At 38.9% G+C, this 19,687-nt stretch overlaps 4 protein-coding genes across 4 annotated transcripts; 1 reads left to right on the top strand and 3 right to left on the bottom strand.

Moving 5' to 3' along the window:
* On the bottom strand, window positions 1-4,603 carry LOC140775618 (ERBB-3 BINDING PROTEIN 1). The gene is made up of 10 exons (XM_073118999.1): window positions 4,419-4,603; window positions 4,230-4,338; window positions 4,031-4,115; window positions 3,795-3,944; window positions 3,546-3,699; window positions 1,548-1,763; window positions 1,319-1,455; window positions 1,145-1,236; window positions 575-757; window positions 1-323 (listed from the first exon to the last, which is right to left on the bottom strand). The coding sequence occupies exons 2-10, from the start codon at window positions 4,321-4,323 to the stop codon at window positions 247-249; spliced, it is 1,188 nt and encodes a 395-aa protein (XP_072975100.1). The 5' UTR covers window positions 4,324-4,338; window positions 4,419-4,603; the 3' UTR covers window positions 1-246.
* Window positions 4,604-6,625: 2,022 nt separating this feature from the next.
* Window positions 6,626-8,346, bottom strand: LOC140775616 (mitogen-activated protein kinase kinase kinase 18-like). The gene is made up of 2 exons (XM_073118997.1): window positions 6,749-8,346; window positions 6,626-6,634 (listed from the first exon to the last, which is right to left on the bottom strand). The coding sequence occupies exons 1-2, from the start codon at window positions 8,090-8,092 to the stop codon at window positions 6,626-6,628; spliced, it is 1,353 nt and encodes a 450-aa protein (XP_072975098.1). The 5' UTR covers window positions 8,093-8,346.
* Window positions 8,347-13,687: 5,341 nt separating this feature from the next.
* Window positions 13,688-16,269, bottom strand: LOC140776506 (probable protein phosphatase 2C 32). The gene is made up of 4 exons (XM_073120236.1): window positions 15,739-16,269; window positions 14,968-15,318; window positions 14,190-14,369; window positions 13,688-14,100 (listed from the first exon to the last, which is right to left on the bottom strand). Exons 1-4 carry the CDS (start codon window positions 16,222-16,224, stop codon window positions 13,939-13,941), a joined length of 1,179 nt encoding a protein of 392 aa, XP_072976337.1. The 5' UTR covers window positions 16,225-16,269; the 3' UTR covers window positions 13,688-13,938.
* A 2,179-nt stretch (window positions 16,270-18,448) lies between these two features.
* Window positions 18,449-18,965, top strand: LOC140776547 (em protein H5). The gene is made up of 2 exons (XM_073120284.1): window positions 18,449-18,575; window positions 18,685-18,965. Exons 1-2 carry the CDS (start codon window positions 18,461-18,463, stop codon window positions 18,849-18,851), a joined length of 282 nt encoding a protein of 93 aa, XP_072976385.1. The 5' UTR covers window positions 18,449-18,460; the 3' UTR covers window positions 18,852-18,965.
* Window positions 18,966-19,687: the final 722 nt, after the last annotated feature.

Raw genomic sequence — 19,687 nt, 5'->3', positions numbered from 1 at the left:
TGAGAAGGTAAAAATTGAAGCATAAATTATATTTGTTTCTACTGAATTAGTACATTAAATATTCAAGCAACTCGTGATATTATTCTGCGCAAACGCTCTGGCCAAATGAAACATATGAATACTTCTCACCGTAATACCAAATTTGCGTCCGAAAACCATGAATTGCAGAGAAGAAAAAAAAAAGAGTGCCTACAAACACTGAAGCACATTCAAAAGAAAATGGCAAAACTGTAACGTCTCATATCCTTAGGCTGGAGCACCATCTGATGCCTCGTCTATGGGTTCTGCATCAACTGACTCCTCTCGGGCTTCGCCTTTCTTGGCTGCACAAGATGAGGCTGAACATTTCAGTACCAATTCAACGAGGAAAAGGAAAACTCATCGATCGAAATGTTCGGTGAGTTATAAATTGAGTTTTTTCTATCAGGGCAGAGGGCATTGCAAATAGCAACAGGAGGCTCGATTAACAATCCAGAATATCTCCAAAAAAATTCCTTATTGAATGCAAACTCAGATATAAATGCAATAATGAACCAATGTATAGGTATAGAAGTCCGCAAGCATGAGGTCGAACCTTTTTTCTTCTTTCCTCCACCCTTCTTCTTTGTCTTTGTGCCCAAAGCAAGCCATGCTTTTATCTCCGGATCGTCCTCAGCAGATTTTGAGGGTTGCAATTGTTGAAGTCGATGGGATGTGATCCTATCTGACCCATTCGGCATCAACAACACCGTGAACTTGATATGTGCAACAAGGTCACCTGCATCACATATCTGCTGGTTAATATAAAGGGAAGCTGACTTGAGCAGGCAATATCATATTTGTAACTTTGAGGTCAGGGTGTAAAGAAGCCAGCTTAATTGTACATCAGGGAAAATTAATATAACTTAAATCATCACTCTATTACACTTTACTGCATCCCAAACATCAGAAAATAACGAATTAAATGGCCAACAGTACATAAAATTATGCATGCATTTACTGCTGCCCACCTTGCGCACAATGTTTGATACCATCTTGGTTTATCTTATGGCCATGGTAAAAAAAACCCAGACCACCAAAAGAATAGACAAGTAAAGCTAATAGTAGGTTCATACTTAGAAAAACATAGTACTAACAGCCTTTCATTTGTAGAAATATTATATACCTGGTTTCTCATGAAGTACAGGGTACGGCTGCAAGAGCTCATGATTCACACATTCTACTAGGCCCAACCGAGCACGCTTCTCTTCAAGTGCCCTAGAGAAATGGTAATCTCATCAAGCTATCATACAGAATAACATCATAGGAAATTGATAAATCCGTAAAAAAGATGGCAGACCTTGCAGAAAAGGGCATGATAGGATATTTTTGACTTATTTCACTAAAAATAAATCGTGATGCTTTCATTTTTAAGTGATAATTTTTGTCCACTGCTCTTTTGTAGATAGTTGTTTGTTTCTCATCCAAAAGTTTGGGCTGAAAGAGGAAGACAATGTTACCCATGTGAGAAGATTAATAGAGAATGAAAGTACAGGTACACTAGATGGTACACATATAAGAAGTTTTACCTTTCCCTCTCCAGTGCTAGCGACAATGTCAACTGCATACACTTCATTTTCTTCAAATTCAGCATCATCAACTTTGGTCTCGGGATTAGATACACTTAGTATTACTTTGTTGCCGTCGATGACAAACTGTTTAAGCTGATGACTAAGCACACCTTCGACAATTTTGCAATCATAAGCAGTAGCTACCTTCTGAACAGCTTCAGTAACATCTTTATTCTGTAACACCAGTAAGAAGTAATAAATATAAAAAAAATGACAAATTAAAATTATGTAGGTTGCAATAAAGATAAAAGAAATACAATATTCTCAAATTTTTGCAGGTAGTTGAGGACATTTAGATGTCAAAATAAATGGGTCAGTTAAAGTTTCTATTGCAAAACCAATCATGTACAAAACATCTTAATTGAAGATCAGAATATTGAGATGGAAAAACAAAAGAGGCTGAACACCTAACACTTTAGTGGCAGGCCTATATAGAAATTGCATTAAAAAATGTAACATATATTCTGGCGCTGCCTATGTCCTAACAGAGATAATAATCATTCCATAGCCTGCTCGAGAAATCTTCAGTCGCAAAAAAAATAATAATAATAATATCCTAAAACGAATCCAGAATCAGTAAAATGTTTGTGATTGCAACAAGGACATCACCTCAAGTAAACTCTATCATCGAGAGAAAAGTCAACTCATCAAGAGAATGCTAGAAAATATAAAAAGGTGCAGTATATATTCTAAGAATCAGCAATCAAGATGATCTAGATGATAGACAAGCAGATGAAGAAAAAAAAGAACAGAACTTACTAGATTATTGTTAAAAAGAGAAGAAGCCATATCAGAGTAACTATGACAAGAGCTTCATATGGGTACAAGTCCATAGCTTTCGAGAGTTATTCCTCATTTAGGGCTACATCCATCAAAAAGAACTCCCAAGGAAGCAACACTCATAAAAAGAAGCGAAGAATGTGGCTAGGAAAGGTTTATACATGCACATCCAAGCATCAAGCATCAACCATCACCTTTAGAAGAAATTACAAGTAGAACTCAAGTTATAAAGGGAGGACATGATACTCTATCAGTGTAACTATGACAAAATGCATCATATGGATTTTAATCCATAGCTTGTGATTAGAGATCATCATTTAGAAAAACTCATGTCCACACCAAAAAGAAATTCAAAATGCCCGAACACCAAAAAGAAATTCAAAATGCCCGAACACCAAAAAGAAATTCAAAATGCCCGAACACCAAAGAAAAGAACAAAATGCAATAAATCAAACCAAGGCCAAACTAAAGTGAATGACATCCAGAACCAAGGAACAAATAATAAATGCATGCCAAAAGAATAGTTGCAACATAGAAAAGTAAAAAGATAGAGGAACATATAACAATAGCTTCCAAAAGTTGTGCCATAGGTAAAGAGAGAGCATTAATACCAGGAGACTAGCAATCAGAAAAATGAATTAAACATCACTAAAGACCTTTTTGAAAAAAAGAAAAGAAAAGGAAGTACAATCTAGATAATAAAATATTGAACATGGTCCTCTATCAGTGTAACTATGACAAAATGCATCATATGGATTATAATCCATAGCATATGATTAGCATCATCATTTAGAGAATTCATGCCCCAGGAAAACAGTAGAAAAATGACAATGTACTGATATAAGGTTGCTATTAAACTTGAATTGCTTTTTAAATTCTCACAAAGTCGAGAAGATTCAATGGGAATAAAAAATCATTTCAGCCTCCACCAAAGAGTAAAGCAAAAGCATCAAGTAAAAATATCAGCGTTTAGCACTTTAATCTTATAAAATATATGATACTTGTGCAAGGCACATATAGCTGATGGCAACTTAATTGAACAACAAGAGATAAACCAGGCGTAACACCAGAAGCAACATAAAAGCAACTTCACAGCATACTCAAGTTGAAATCTACAAGAGCTATGATAGCTATGAAGTCTTTATAGCAATTTTACTAACTCTGAAGAGGTAATACCTTCTTTCCAGGCCTGACAAGCCTCAGGGCAACCTCAGCTGCCGTGTTTGCAGCAGCAATGACATCTGCAGCTCGCCCAGTGACTGGCCCTTCCTGAATGACATGAGTATGGGCGACAACTGCAATAAACCCATCAATGTGGCACCCCATATCTCTGCAACACACCCAAAATAAAAAGTCACGTTTCAACCCCAGTGGAAGGGGAAGAAAAAGAGCAACAAACATGAATGATTAAATATCAGATCATACATTTTTACAATATCGTTTTCTTGCAAGACACTTTCATCACTGGCTAGCGGCGAGAAATGGCAAACCGTGTTATTCACAGATATGCAAGTGGGGAACGCCACACCCCTCTCAATCTTTCTTTTCACGTTCTTGTACACGTTCCCAGTTTGCCTGTGAACCCCCAACAAAAGAATTCGCAAATTTAGCTAACCCACTAAATATAGCAAGACATCTATTCACAAAGAGTAACATATTACTCTCTAATAAAGCTGTCCCCTTTCTCGCAGACGTCCACAATCTTGGCCTTCGGCTTGCACTGCGCCACAACTAGCTGAAGAGCCTCTGTTCCGCAAAACAAATATCAGTGTACCATAAACACATTACAAATCACACAAAACCTAAGCAACGATACTAATAAAAATCAGGTCTTTAAGCTCTTATTCGCAAGAAACGTACTGTTGACGATGTCAGCAGCGGACTTGTATTTGGTGACGACATCCGGAGAGGTGAGATCGAGCTCCTTCTCCTCCCTTGCCTCGTCGTCCGACATCTCCTAGTACAAGTTCTTCCGAGAAAACAACACAAGAATCAATCAATAATCCAACGGAGAGGCCAAGGAATCACTGAGCCCTAGAAGAAACCTACGAGCGCGAACCACAGGAAAAATTTAGGGCTTTTTGCGAATAAACGGCGAAGGGGATTCCCAATCTGAGCCGATTTCGTGGCAGAGATCCCTAATCTGAGTCGATTAACGAATGTTTTGGAGATGGAAAGGAGAAGAGTTTGGGGAGGTTTTGGCGGACGGTGGAAATGGAGAGGATTAGGGTCTAGGGCATCGTTGTTGAGATTTATATAGCGGAGCTCGATGGAGCATTTATCACCTGCGGGGCACGTGGTTATCGAAGAATTTGGGTGGTAACGAATCGGATTCGGATCCACAGTGCTAAAATCATCCTCACCCTTGTGCCGGCACTAGCTCTGTTAGGGTTTGGCATAGGGGTTTTCTTCTCTCCTTCTTAAAGAGGTTTTCTCCCTCACCGATGTTGTTGGTGGCAAGGACTTTCCTCTCCCCTTCCCTATCCAATAAGCTAGAAGAGGGTAGAAATTTTCTTTCCTCTTCCTTTTTTGTTCTTCCACTCTAAAAGTCGAGTTTCCTATTCTACCCACTCATGTGCTTTGCCACTACTCTTCGTCATTGCCACTCTCTTCCCTTTACCTTCCCTATCATATTTGCCCTTAGTTTCCTTCCTGCCCATGTTGCCGATGCAATTTATCCTCTCCACGACAGTCTCCACCCATGAGGATGCCTATTTGCGACCTAGTCTTATTCCCCCGTCAATCTAGCAACATTCCCTACCTCAAAGCAATGGCATCGGAGCATTGTTCTGGTTAATCTAGATCAATTTCCTCATCGTGGAATTGACTTTATCCTTGCTACCGCTAACCACTCCTTTTTTTCGCTGCCTACCCTTTAATGGCTTTGAGGTTGTTAGATTGGATGTCTCCGTTTTTATCTAACTATGCTTTATTTGTGTGGACTTATAGTTCCGTGAGATTTTAGTCAAAATTACATTTATTGTGAATTTTCTTGTCTATGCGAGAGGTTGTACATATTATATAATTGACTTTAGTGTAGCATGCATCTCCTTTTTTCTTAGGGTTTATAATTTGTATTGCATGCTTTCTCTTTCAGATATTTTGCGGTGTCAAATATGCTATAGGACGTTGAATCGTGTCTATTTGCGCCTCAGCTTCTTGATCCTTATATTTGTGGTGCTGCTAATATTTGCCCAAGCGAGAACTTGTTTCCATGGTGTTGTCATATTTCATATATTTCCTTATAAAAATGTTGTGTTAATCTTTGTGCTAGATAGTGTGCTTCATAGTCGGTCAATATGAGTATGGGGCTTGTTAAATAGTTGATGCCTTATTTCCCTTTTTTTTCATTATATCAATCTATGGACTTATGAACTTAAAAAGGATGTAATACAAATTTCAATCAAGTATTAACTCGAATTCGAATTTAGCTTTTTATAGGGATTTAGATATTTATTTATCCACAAATATAAACTTAAATAATTAAAAATATTAATATTAAATATATCTTCAAACTTTTTAACTCTTGAGACAAGTTTACCTATAATTCCTTATTCGGTTTATAGCGGTATCAAATTTTGACATATATGGAGTATCCGTGTCGGAATAAAAAACACGACATCGCATATGGTTTGAAAGGTTTGACCATTATCTAATTCATATTTCAGATAATGATTTGAATTAATTCTATTTTTAAATCAAGCTCGAGTTAATTCTTAAGTAGGTCTATACTTTGTAAAATCAAAATAAACAGGTAACCAAATTGAATCCTATTTACTGTATATAATCATACACTTATTATTTGTTATTTATATATAAATTAAGCCTCATTGAGCTAACCCTAGCTTAAAATTAACTTGAGCATAATTAAATTGATCAAGCTTGGCTTATTTTAAATACAAGCGGAGCTTGATTTAGCCTTATCGAGACGAGCTTGGGCCAGCTTTAGATTATTTTGATAGCCCTACCGACAAGTAAAGGATGTCAGGGTGGACTATAAGTTGGGCTTGTTGGGATGTTTTAACTACTATTTTTGTGCCAGATCTTGTAAAAGCTAATCAAGCCTTGCCCAAAATTGTTATGGCCCAAAGTATGTCTTTCTTTCAAGTTCCAATTGGATCAACTCTCCAGTTCTAAGAGCATCTCCAACCGGGTTCCAAAACTCCAAATTTGGAGCCCGGTGGAGCTCCAACCGGGCTCTATATGGGGCTCCAAATTTAGAGTCCCACCATGAAAATGGAGCCGGACTTCATTTGTCACATCAACTTTTTGAAAATGTCAAAATTGCCCAATAAGTATTATATTCAATAATTTTAATTCTATTTGTATCCTTTGTTAAATAATTTAGTTAGTTAAACTAAGTATATAATTAGTTTTACTAATCGATTTTTAACAAAATTAATATCATCGAGCAAGACATTGTCACAATTGTAGATTCTTAGTGCATAATCTCTCTTGCAGTTTGAATTGAATCCAAGTAACATTAATGAAAAGAACAGTTCAATTGTATCACAAAACCCAAATTCCAATGACCCCAAACCTATCCACAGCCCACTACTCAAACAATAGTCCTCTTCATCAGAAGAGGACAGGCAATCTCCATTTCCTTCCCAGTTTTGCAAATCACTCCTCCTAAAATTGGGAAATTCTATGGGTAGCCCTCCCTCTTCCCCTGCCGTCCTTTTCACCAAATTGCCCTCGGCGGCCGACCTCACCACCTCCCACCCGTCGCTGTCCCAATCCACCGGTCCCTCCCCTGAGTCCAATTCTCTCACTCTCTCCCTCGCACAAGCAACGGCCGCCGTCTCGTCCGAATCAAACCCACCCGAGCTATCTCCAGCGCCGACTTCTGCCCAAGCCCAATCCAGCACTCCGCGTGGGGAATAGTCGAGCTCTGTTTCGTTGAAGTCGGCGCTGGCTTCGGCCAAGAAAGGATGCTGCAGCAGCTGTTCGCAGCTCCACCTCTCGCTTGGGTCCCTCCGCAAGCACTTGTCGACGAAATCCCGGCATAATTTTGACGCCGAATGCGGCGGCTGGGGCGAATCGTTGCCGTATCCGATGCGGACCAATACGTCCACGCCGTTGGAGGAATCCGCCCACGGCTTCGCTCCCGTGACCGCCTCGATGACCGTGCACCCGAGCGACCATACGTCGGAAGCCGGCGTTGGCCTCCCGCCCCTGACGACTTCGGGCGCCATCCACAGCGGCGTCCCGCAGATCGTATCCGAATCCGAATCCACCCTCCTCGCGGAGCCGAAGTCGGCGATCTTGGCGATCCCATCGCCGACTAGCACGTTCCTCCCCTTGACGTCCCCGTGCACGACGCCGGCCTCGCCGTGGAGGTACCGCAGCGCACGCACGACGCACCTGGCATAGCCTCGGACTTCGCGCTCGCCTAACCCGCCCCTCCTCGCGGCCAGCTCCGCCAGGGACCCCCCGCTCACGTGCTCCACGTGCAGGTTGCGGTACAGAGCAATCGGCGTCTCCTTCGTAAAGTCGTCGCCAAGGTAGGAGACGACGTAAGGAGACCGCAGAGTTCGGAGGATTCGGATCTCGTTCTCCAGAGCGAGGACGGAGTGGACCGGGGAGGAGTTGCAGTCGACGGACTTAACTGCAAAAGTTCTCCCGCTGGACCTCTCCAGCGCTAAGCTAACTTCACCGAAGGATCCCTTTCCGATGCAACTCCCCCTGACCCAACTCGGATCAGAGAAACCCGAGCTCATTCTCTCTGCTGGAAGAAGAAGAAGAAGCGGATAAGTCGTCGGATAAGTGGTGGAATAGTGAGGAGGAGGAGGAGGATAAAAAAAAGTTAGGGAGAAGGGGTAGTATTTATATGTGTTGGTGTGTGGGGATTACCAGGGGGAGTTCATCGAATTTGGATTTGGATTTGGATTTTGGGTAATGATTCACGTAACGGGAAATGGAGGATTGGAGGCGGATATTATTTTTATCGTTAGTCCTCTAGTAGGCCGGCTCAGGGGGTAAAATTTCAGAGATAGTAATTAATTAGGGACTAAATTGTAACTTTCCTTTTTTTTAATGTTAAATAAAAGGATATTATAATATTTTCTCATAATTAGGTCAATCTTTTTTCTGTTGTACTAAAATTTAATTATTTATTTTATTTATAATTCAAAATGTGGTCCCTGATACAAAATCTAGTGGCCATGCTTCCAAAGGATCGTATGCTGGACCGAGCTGACTCAGCTCAGCACCCGCAGGAGATGGGGACGACGTGGACAGAAGTGAGTGGCTAATATGAAGGTGGGTGTGGGTGGTCGATTAGTGCGGATTGCGGCAGATCGGCGGATTATTCTGCGGCCGGGGTGGAGCAATGTCGTGCTTTAACTTCCATAATAAATCATAAATAATTAATAAATAAATATTATTCCTAATATTCATTAAAAATTATCTCCTCTGTTGACGATTTTTAACTCGAATTTTCTTAATTAAAAAATAGGAATAAAAATAGGAGATAAAATATTAAGTAGGTCAGCGATGCCATGTCGTAATCACCATTATGGCCGGATGCAATCGCCCTAATTAATATTAAAAGAGAGGAAGTACCTCACTAATTGGGAACTAATGAAAGCGATTTAGGAATTAGGATGCATCCAGTACTATGAACAAAAGATATAACCCCCAAAAAGGGAGATTCGGTTCATTCATCTCCTAAATCTTGCAAGATTTTTATGTCCAAACTAAAAGATCTCTTTACTTAATTGTCCAGGAATAATTAACAGTTGCTAAGAAAGAAAAAATTAAGAATAAGATGATAATTTTTGCTTCGTTTAGGGTAGTTTTGAAGTATATAGAATGGAGGCAGAGATATGAATGGGGAGGTTGTGTCAAGCTGGAAGAAATAAAGAGATGGATGGATAGGGGAGACTCACCTTGGGCATTTATCTACTTATTTATCCGTGGTTCGGTGCATTTCTTCATAAAAAACAAACGAGAGAAAGTTGGATCCAGAATTAGATTTTATTACTCCAGTAGTTAACCAATCCAATTGTTCTTCTGGTACTGGTACTGCTACTGGTACTGTTCGTGGATTGCGATCTTTGCCGCAACTGAGAGCCAATGAGATTGGACATTCAGATTTCTCTCATGTACTTAGATTTATTATTATTTTTTTTTTAAATTTAATTTTGATAACCTTTTGAAGCTATGAATTGAATCTTGGGCAATAAATTGTTCTTGTTGGTTTGTAGTGTTTGAGAGGGCTTTTGACCAAGTGGGCGTGTGCAAGAACACATTGAATCTATCTATAGATTCTCTTCTTCTTCGTTTTTAATCACAGCTTATGTTTTAACTTTTTTTCTCACGTAAAATAATGTGCTTAATTTTATAAAAGAATTCAAATGTAAGTAGAGTCTCCAACTCCATTGTTATGATTACTTGTGATAGTATTTTTTGATATTTAGAGAGGGTTGATTATATTTTTCGCTACAGGTTTATCATCTAATATCATCTTTGAAAAAGTAGTGTTTACGTCTTATATTACATTTAAATTATCCAAATAGTAGATTGTACTAAGTTGTGAAAATAAATTATTGAAATAATTTTGTTATCTACAAAAATAATTTCTCCTTTTGACTTCCTAAAAAGTATCATCTTTATTTCTAATATTTGATTGTATAAAAAAAATTAGAAAAGTAATTTTCTAACTATGAAAAACATAATTCTATTTCATCATTTTTTAATTAATTTTCCTAAAAAATTAGAGTTACGTCAAAAAGAATGAGTCGTCTTATTATACTCAAAACTTTTCGAAATCAATCAGACCTGACGACGACGACAACGGTGACGGTGTCAAAATGTTGCACTTCATGTAATACACCTGTATTATTATGAAGAGCATGTGATAGATAACTAATGAAGAAGGAGATGGATAAGGTTTGATGGGCATCACCTATCACTGAAAGCAAATTGTGCTGAAGAGACGAGGAGAGAAAGAAGAAAATGTGGGAATTAATACACTCCACATGCCTTTCCTCTGCAGGTAGTAGGGCCGGGAACTCCAATGAAAGCCAGGAGAGGAAAACTAAGACACGAGCAATGCATGTGAGATGTGGGAGGAGGGAGGGGGGAGAACATCCACTACTAATAAGATTATAATACTAATAACAACAAACGCCCACAGAATTCATAACCCTTTTCATAACTATAACTGCTTTGATGTAAGAGGTTTTCAGGTATGGGGAATGGTAGAATGGAGGATGACAACTAGAAAGTGACTTTCTCTTTTTCCTTTTTTAATATATATATAAAAAAAAGACCTTATCTGTGTCTGCGCCGACTTTGATGGAGAAGTCGTCACGCGGGGAAATTTGCAAATAGATCCTTTGCTTATGTTTATATTATTTTAATTCTTTTTTAAAATAAAAGTATTCCTTTCCCAAGAAGGGTTCGGCGAAACCAGGGGAGCCCACTCCAAGTTGTGATGGAAGTTTGGAACCTCCTGAGATCGTGATCCCTTGCGGTGTAAGAAAAGAATAAATTAATTAATTTACCGCCACCTTAAACTATTCTCTATTCCTTTTAACTTTTATGGACTATTTATCTGGAATTTATGTTTAAATTAGTTAAATATAATAAAAAAAGTGTGATAATTATAGTTTTATTTATTTATTTATTTGTGTGTTTAATGGGGGGAGCAGGAGAAGTTATCAGGCGGGGAGATTTGCAAATAAATCCTTGAGAAACTTTTCCCTTCCCAAGAAGGGGAGGAGTCCAGATCACAGAAGTTGGGGAACTCCTGAAAGAAACTCATTCTTCTTTACAGGAAGGAGTGTGGAGTGCACATTGAAGGGAGACCTCACAATAATTTATTTTTATACTTTCACATTAAATTACTATTAATCACCATTTCTTATCACATATCAATCAAAGAGTGGAGTGAGATTTACTTCTGATCAAATATCCATATTTCTTCAAGTTTAGATTATTTGGGTAAAATATTAAATTGTTTTTTTTAATTATTTAAAACAGTTTCTTCAAGTTTAGAGATCATATTCTTCATATACAGCTAGAAATATTACTAAAAAACAAATCTAACATGCAAAAAGATGAATCCCCAACACTATTTGGGTGACATATAAAAATGCAGAAGACATCTCGGCCAGTGATTACTTTGTTCTTGAAGTTGAAAATAGAGCTAATCACAAAAAAACTATCAAATATAATGAGGATAAAAAGAATAAAACAACAATATTATCAGTTAATAAGAAACCAAGGCTATTTCCAGGCAGGCAGACAGTATCTCTTTCCAGGCTACCAACAATGGATACATAGCTGCACAGAGAGGTCACATGGAAATAACTCTACAAAGATAACTAGACCAACCTCTTGAATATTGATGAACTGCAGGTAAAAAGCCATTAGCACTAAAATTTTGATGCCAACCAGCATCAAGTACATATGCATTCAGATATCATCAGTTTTCTCAGCAATGAGACGGCTCAGACGACTTATTTGTTAGTCACTATGCCTCATCTCTGTTTAAGAATTGCAGGAATTGGAATGAAACAGTAACATAACTTTTGATGAAGAAGCACAGGGGATCAATCATAAGTGAGCAATCTTTAAGTACCTTATTTCATAGAATCCAGTCACTTGGTCGGCAACAGACCACATTATTGCTTGCCCAGGTGGAATCCCCAGTAGCCTTGGAAGCAAACACTTCCACAGGGCAAGGCAAGCAATCCTTCTTCATCATAGATTGTTCATATAGCATGGACAATGCCCTTGTATTTGACATTATCATTTCCTTTTTGTTGTTGCAAACTGATTTTAAATTTTTAACTACCTGCACTAATACCACAAATATTAGACCAATAAAACTATGTAACTAAGACTGCAGTCAACTAACTAGAAAGAGTGGAAAGCTTGACTAATAACTTGTAAGTCTGTTTACAGAGAACATTCATACAAAAACCATGTCATTCTCTTCTTTGTTGCGAAAATTCTTATCTTAATATAACAAAAATTGGGCCAGCTCTTTTTCTCGTCGCAATCATCATCACGCATGCTTATGGTGAGCTGGTTTATTTCATGAACTTAACCGACAAAAAAGATCTCCTTTAGGTATGTTATAAGATTCAAATATGTTGCTAGTGTTGTTAGCAATGCCAGTAGTCGGCAGGCGGCGACTAGAGTATCAACAAAAGAAGCTCAGATCTAGAAGAAATTTTCCTCACATATGTTTGAGATTTAGAGCACAAGATTCGTGGAACAATATTGTTGATTAAAAGAATCAATGCAGTAGAAGAAAACATATCAAAACCTATGGGTGGATAAGAAAGAAACATATATAGTTGATCAAAAGTTTCAGCAACATTAGGTGCCTGTCAGCATCAGATGGTTGAACGGTGGGTATTAAAGGTCAGTGAAACCTGGAACCAGCTTATTCATAATTCTAGATTTGGCCTAGTATCACAGGGCATTGACTATCTGATGCCTGAGATACTCCAAGTCTAACATAGTGACCTGGTGGACATGAAATAGGGTCTTATACGAAGAATTATGACAGGTAGTCATTTTGTTCTCGTCCAAAAGACGATAATTTGTAAATGATAAAAACTTCTTATAAGTAAAGAAATTCCAAAGTCAACGAAAGTAACTGCATAATCTCAACAAACTCAAGATAAGCAATGTTCAATTCAAAATACTACTCTGAGCAAAACAAACACTGCTACCAGAGTTGCATGCATCAAAATGAAAAGGAAAACATCTTAAGGAGCTCGAAGTTTGGGAGAATAGACCAAGCTTAAACAAATAATAATCGCATTCTTAGGAGGCATTCACTCAAACATCACGAGGGCATCACCCAAACCAACAGAGCCGTTTCAAAAATCTAGCAAAGCAAATGTCACCTCAAAGGGGTCCTTGAGCGGGGACTGGAGGAGAGGCGTTGGACCCCATGCGAAGCGTGCAGTTTGAGGGTCCAGCGTGTGGCCAAAGGGATCAAACCGTCAAACCCTTCCACAGAGCTCGGACCCCTGCTGTCCTCCTCACGGTACGATCCTCCTTGACGACGTCGATGGGTTGGACTTGGAGGCACAGGGCCTCCATGGTGCCGCCCAGGGATCCGGAGGAGGATGAGGATCGTAGCGGGAGGAGGAGAACGAGGAGGAGTCGGCGATAGCATCCGGCCATCCGGGAAGTGAGACGGAGAGAGGGAGGTTATTTTTTCATGGAGGGTCTGACTTTTACCCATGTAATATTAAATACTAACTAAATAATGAATAATAATTTTGGTGGGTTCGTCGCCTCCTCGACCACAAAAACCCATAGGCACAGGAAATTTCTCAAAAAGCTGAAGAATTGAGAAGAGAGTTGAATAATATAAGAATATATGTACAAGGAGCAGACCTCTTCATTGTTAAAAATAAAAGAGGCTTATTCATCATGTATACAGAAAGAATGTTGAATAAAACTATCTAAAAATCCCATCTAACAATCGCAAGTAATTCGTTAAAAAGAACACTTGCAAAACAAAATTCTATCCTGTTCATGGATTAATGCTTATGTTGGAAGTGGAATGAGAGAAACCCAATTCCCAATTCCTTCAGACAAAATGCTGCAGTTGTATTATCATAACGCTGATATCATCCACTGAGCCTCGAGAAGTAGATAGCTCAGCAAGTTTTTTGCTAGCAGAGAGAGGAGATGATTTGTCCTTGCCAATACACGACGGCCGAGCTATATCTACTGCCTCTTGATTGCTAACCTGAAATAATTAGCAACACAAATTAGCAACAATTTACATCAGAAAGTACTCCTGAGGAGAAGAATTGAAACCCGAGGAAAGAACTATACCTTGTCCCACAGCCCATCAGAGGCTAGAATTAAGAACTCGCAATCTTGATTAATCTTGAGGATTTTAGTCTCTGGCTCTGGTGTTACCCACTGTTTGAGATGCGAATCGCCGATTCCCCTCGATACAGCTAAGGAGCCTTGCAATCTCCACAGACCTCGGCAGTACTCAACAAAGCCACCCTGCATAAACAATATACCAAACATTTATAAGCATTTCTTGTGGGCAAGATAAAATGGGAGTTATGCAGAAAGGAGTATGTGAGGCACTTCAACTACTGCATGTTTCTTATAACTTAAATCATATGACGTGAATGATATAAATTCCAAAAGAGCTAAGCATTTTAAGTATAATCCCTTCTATCAGCAACTTGCAAGTGGTAGTCATAATTAATGATGCAATATTTTCTACTTGAAATCGATAAAGAATAAAACACAACAATCTTGTTCCTCCTGTGTTCATATATGGACCATCTGCGACCACATTTTATAACGACACTAGTATCGACACATTTAGACACCTTGAATTCTCAATTTCTTCCTAGTTCTACTGCATTACGTAATAGCTAATACTAACATTTCCCATCTGGAGTCCAAGTTCCCCCCTAAAGTAACCAGGCAAGGATCTATAGGGGAGAAGTATGTACGTACATTATAATCGAAGAACCTAACCTCATTACATTCCTTTCAAAGCAATAGTAGAACCTAAACAGTAGGAGATGGAAATTATGTTGATATATCAAAGATATGAGCACAAAAGAAATTGAAGAAGTGGACTTACCATGCTCTCAATTCGATCCCTTTCATCATTCCGGGACGGGCGGTGATCAGAAGTAAGGGCTTCTGCCTTCCCTTCTCTACTTAAAACAGCACGACAGTCACCAGCATTTGAAACAACGAGATTACCCTTTCGGACCAACGCAGTAACACAGCAGGTCCCTCCTCCCACCTCCTCCTTTAAGAACTCTGAGTCTGTCTTCAAGTACCCAATTCTAACTGCTTCTTCTATCTCACTGCAGCTTGCTTCTTCTTCTCTCTTCTGGACTTCATTTATTATAAGCTCGCCCATGTTCTCCGAAGCAAATTCCGCAGCTTTCTTACCTCCATGGCCATCAAATATGCCAAAAATTCCCTGAAAATGGTCAAATATATCAGAATTCTGACTATTTTTTTCTCATTAAAACAAGTTATTAATCGATTGAAAGGACTGACGACACTAAACATACCAGAACCTTTCAACATCCGAAAAATCCCACCTTGCCCCCTCTTTTACGGATTTTATTTATCTTTCTATTATCTAAAATGAGTCAAATTGATGGCAGTAGCAAAATTTTCATCTCTAATCCAATCCAAGATCTACACTTTACTTAGGTTGGCAGATGTGATTCCCTCCGAAATAGATATGCAAACTCTACTTAAAAGGCCTATGCACATTTTAAAATCACAACAATTTCCCATTCTACAGATTTGACCATACCCAAAAATGCATCTTTATCTCAATTTTTGAAACAGCAATAGATAATGATATCGAATAGAAACCCTAGAAGCGTACCATTTGGGAATCTCCACGGAGATCAATCGCCGCCAAGTGCCGGTCCTCCATCTCCAACCTCTTCCTCCCTCTCTTGCAGTACACAGAAAACCTCTCGCTCTCCTCCTCCACCTCCCTCCTCCCATCCGACCCCGCCTCCGCCGCCGCGAACGCCTCCGCCATCGGTATATCGATCCGAGCCGGCCGCTTCCTCTTCAGCAGCGGACGACCGCCGCCACCACCCGAAGAAGCGGAAGAATAAGAAGAAGAATAAGAAGAAGAAGAAGAAGAAGCCACCTCCAAATCTACGGCCCGCGTGGCCCGGAGACCGCTCGCCGCGCGCGGGAACCGCGGCCGGAACGGCGAGGCGGAGGACGCCGGGCAAGCCAACGGCGATCCATCGCCGGCTAGGGCTAGGGTTAAGGTTTCTGGGGCTCCCTTGCAGGAACAGGGGATCTTAGACGGCGAGAACACCGGCGAATTTGCAATCGCAACCGAGCAAGACATCGCCTTTGAACGAGTTTTTTTCTACTCTACGCTTATCATCCCAGGTGGGTGGTTTATATAGCGCGCAGCCGAGTTCAAATACTCCTGCGGAACAACTTTATAAAAGAGTAATCTTAATCCTTACAGGTTTGGAAGAGGCCGTACTTTATAGCGATCGTCTACAAGGAGAGTGGGGGATAATATAAACGAGTGGAGAGAAACAAGTTAACGATCGCCGGTCATCGAAGTCAAAGCGGTGTAAATTGCGTTTAAAAGAGGCGTGGAAGTCTTGCACTAATCTATGACGCGGTCGTTGGAGCTGAGTCAGTTGACTGCTGTTGTTTCGCTCTCAACAGGAAACAGCAAAAGGTGGGGGGGGGGGGGGGTAATATAGAAAGCCGCCACGACTAGAGGAATGGCGTCAAAGCGAAGACTGGTGTTCTTTGTTTGGTGACGAGCATCTGATCCGTTCAAAAAGTAGTGTGGAAATCTTTTAGTCACGAAGAACTCGGAAGGACGTTTGGAAAGTAAAGCATTGAGGTGGGAGGGGAGGAAAGGAGGATGGTGACTTAAACTAGATGTCATCTTTAGCTACCATTTGGGCCAAGTTTTAGGAATTTAGGCCCATGGGCCTTATTCTCCTTGCCGATAATTATTACACAAACGATTCAACAAGAATTATTAATTTCTCTCCGGTTGAGATTAAATGATACTAAATAAAATTAATTAAAAGTATCGGTCATATCAATCGGTCTAAATTATAAGGGTAAATTAGTCATATTTTATTTATCTCTTAGCTATCTATTTTTTATAAAAAATAAAAAAATAATAAATTGGTAAAAGTTGATACTCTTGTTATTAAGAAAATAGTTATAAGGATAAAGCAATAAGAAAATACTTAAATTCTATCATTCTTTTTTATCGATTAATTTAGTTAAAATATCTTTTATATCTTTTAATTTATCTACATAGAAAATTTATTTTTAATAACTAATCCGTCAGTATTGAATCATTGCTCCCGTCACTTTTGCAAAATTAGAAATACTTTTTAAAGTTTAATTGTTTTAGGGTTAAATATACTTTCTTGACTCATGTATACTTCAAAAAAATTTAAATCACACTAATGATTTAAGTGAAACTATTAATTTTTCTGTCAAACTTAACTAAGCATCACCCAATTGACCAAAATACCTCTCTCGTATTTGTTAGGTAAAACACGAGTTTTTGAGATGATATCGTCAAACAACTAAAATAGCTATCACGCTTAGTTAAATTTATACATAAATTGGTTTGAGATTTTGAAGTGCAAGGAGATAAAGTGATTTTAAATATAAGTATATGGAGTGGCTTAAAATTTTTTAAAATGTAAGAGTTAACGTGATTTTAGGCATAAATGCAATGTGATAAAATATATTTAACACTTTAATTTAATAAGAAAGTAAATTTGGTTTGTTACAATTTCAAAATGATATCTTGTATGACTAATTCTAGTTCTGAATACTATAATTAGTCTAACCCCAAACCATATTAATAAGCGTAAAAATCTAAAAAAGTGGGTTTAAATTATTTGAGTCGAGATTATATATTTTAAATAACAGATAGATATGAGAAAAATCTAAAAACATAGTAGAAACATCACTCTACCTATTGATTGCCCTTCTTGAACAAGAGCATATCACAAGAAAACCATAACCTTATTATAATGAAACATTATCAAATATTAACTCAAATCTCCATGTGGTTTGGATAAATTTGAACCATAACCTCAGTTGTAAAGTAGAAATCTAACTGCTGGGCTATAATTCTCGTCCACTATGTTGGACTTGTCATAAAGGTCAAATTGGCTATAGGTGAGATAAGATATGGCTCTAATTACTAATAAATTAATTACAAATGCTCAAAGTCTCTCAAACCCATATAAGAACTCAATTCATACGTCGATCGATCCAACTCCAGTTGCCAAATTTGGAACTTTTACCGTCCTACAACCACAAGTCCACGTGGCGTGCTCTCCCGCGTGTTACAGTCGTTATATTCTGTTAATCATAGCTGCATGCAAACTAACGTGGACCCGTGTCTACGCCATAAATGCGTCCATCACACGTGCCGCATGCACGTAAACATGCACCGGTGTTGCTCCTGCTCTTTTGCCACGTGCCGTCACCTCCATGCTTCCCTCACCGCTCTCCCGACGCTATAAAATAAACCTTCCGATCTCCAGTCGTCGTCAGGAGACGAAGGGAGATCCATTAAATCCATGGCTTCTGAGCAGGAGAGAGCTGAGCTTGACCGGAAGGCGAGGCAGGGGCAGACGGTGATCCCCGGCGGTACCGGCGGGAAGAGCCTCGAGGCCCAAGAGCACTTAGCCGAAGGTTTGCTCTAGTATTTATTTACTCTCTCTCTCTCTCTCTCTCTCTCTCTAGATTACTGTGGATCTATCCAAGTAGTTGAAAGTTTTGGGAAATGGAATTATTAACGTAGGGAGGAGCAGAGGAGGCCAGACGAGGAAGGAGCAGCTGGGAACGGAAGGATACCAGGAGATGGGACGCAAAGGAGGGCTGAGTACTACGGAGGAGTCTGGAGAAGAGCGTGCTGCGAAAGAAGGGATTGAGATAGATGAGGCCAAGTTTAAGACTAGGTCTTCTTAAGTTTTAACAACCTCCAAACCTTACTGTTTGGAGTTTCTTTTAATGGTTTTTTTTAAACATGTCGTTGAAGTCTTGTAGTTGGGTTGTTTGATGTACTACTTGTGTTCTGGTTTAATGAAGCTGGTGATGGTGTAGTTAGTACTTTTGTCTTGATTATTCTCTCTGGGTCCATGGGCTAGTTTGGGCAACTGGGCTTATAAAAGACACTCGCAATGCAAGTTAAGTTACTTGAGGATTGGATTCAAGTTGCAGAATGGTTGATAAAATATCCTTGATTCGATGCCAAGCGTGCTCCAGTGGGAATATTACAGGGACTACTTTTGGCTTTGATCATGAGGTGGAAAGGTGCATTTGTAAGTATAGTTAATGGATGGATTAAAGATTACGGGAAGCTAGTTAAGCAGATGCTGCATGCAATGAATTAATGATTAAGAGTCTCGTAAAGTTGAAAGCTTTTTGCTGTTCAATTACAAAGGTATATGTATCTTTCTAAAATATATTTATACCTTTCTATAGTATTGGAATAGGATTTTAAAAAGTTACGATCCTGTGGTCCTCCAAACAAATAGCCATCAAACTCAGATCCTATTATTGTGGCCCAAAGATGTGGTTGTAGTTCTTTTAAACTATTATAATTACCAAAGTACAACTTGATTTGTATGGGTTAGTACCACAATAAAATTATACTCAATAGTACCACAATAAAGTATGTCCTGTGTTATATAAGATAAATTTATTTGATAAATATTTTATATTCTAGTTAATAATAATTAGCTAGAAATATTTTATTAAAAAAGAAATTTTAGTAAAGAAATCTCTTCTTATCTTATATTATT

Source organism: Typha angustifolia, chromosome 14, assembly GCF_048772165.1.
Source record: "Typha angustifolia cultivar Huaian chromosome 14, ASM4877216v1, whole genome shotgun sequence".
NCBI lineage: Eukaryota > Viridiplantae > Streptophyta > Magnoliopsida > Poales > Typhaceae > Typha > Typha angustifolia.
This window is presented reverse-complemented; position numbering and strand designations above follow the sequence as displayed.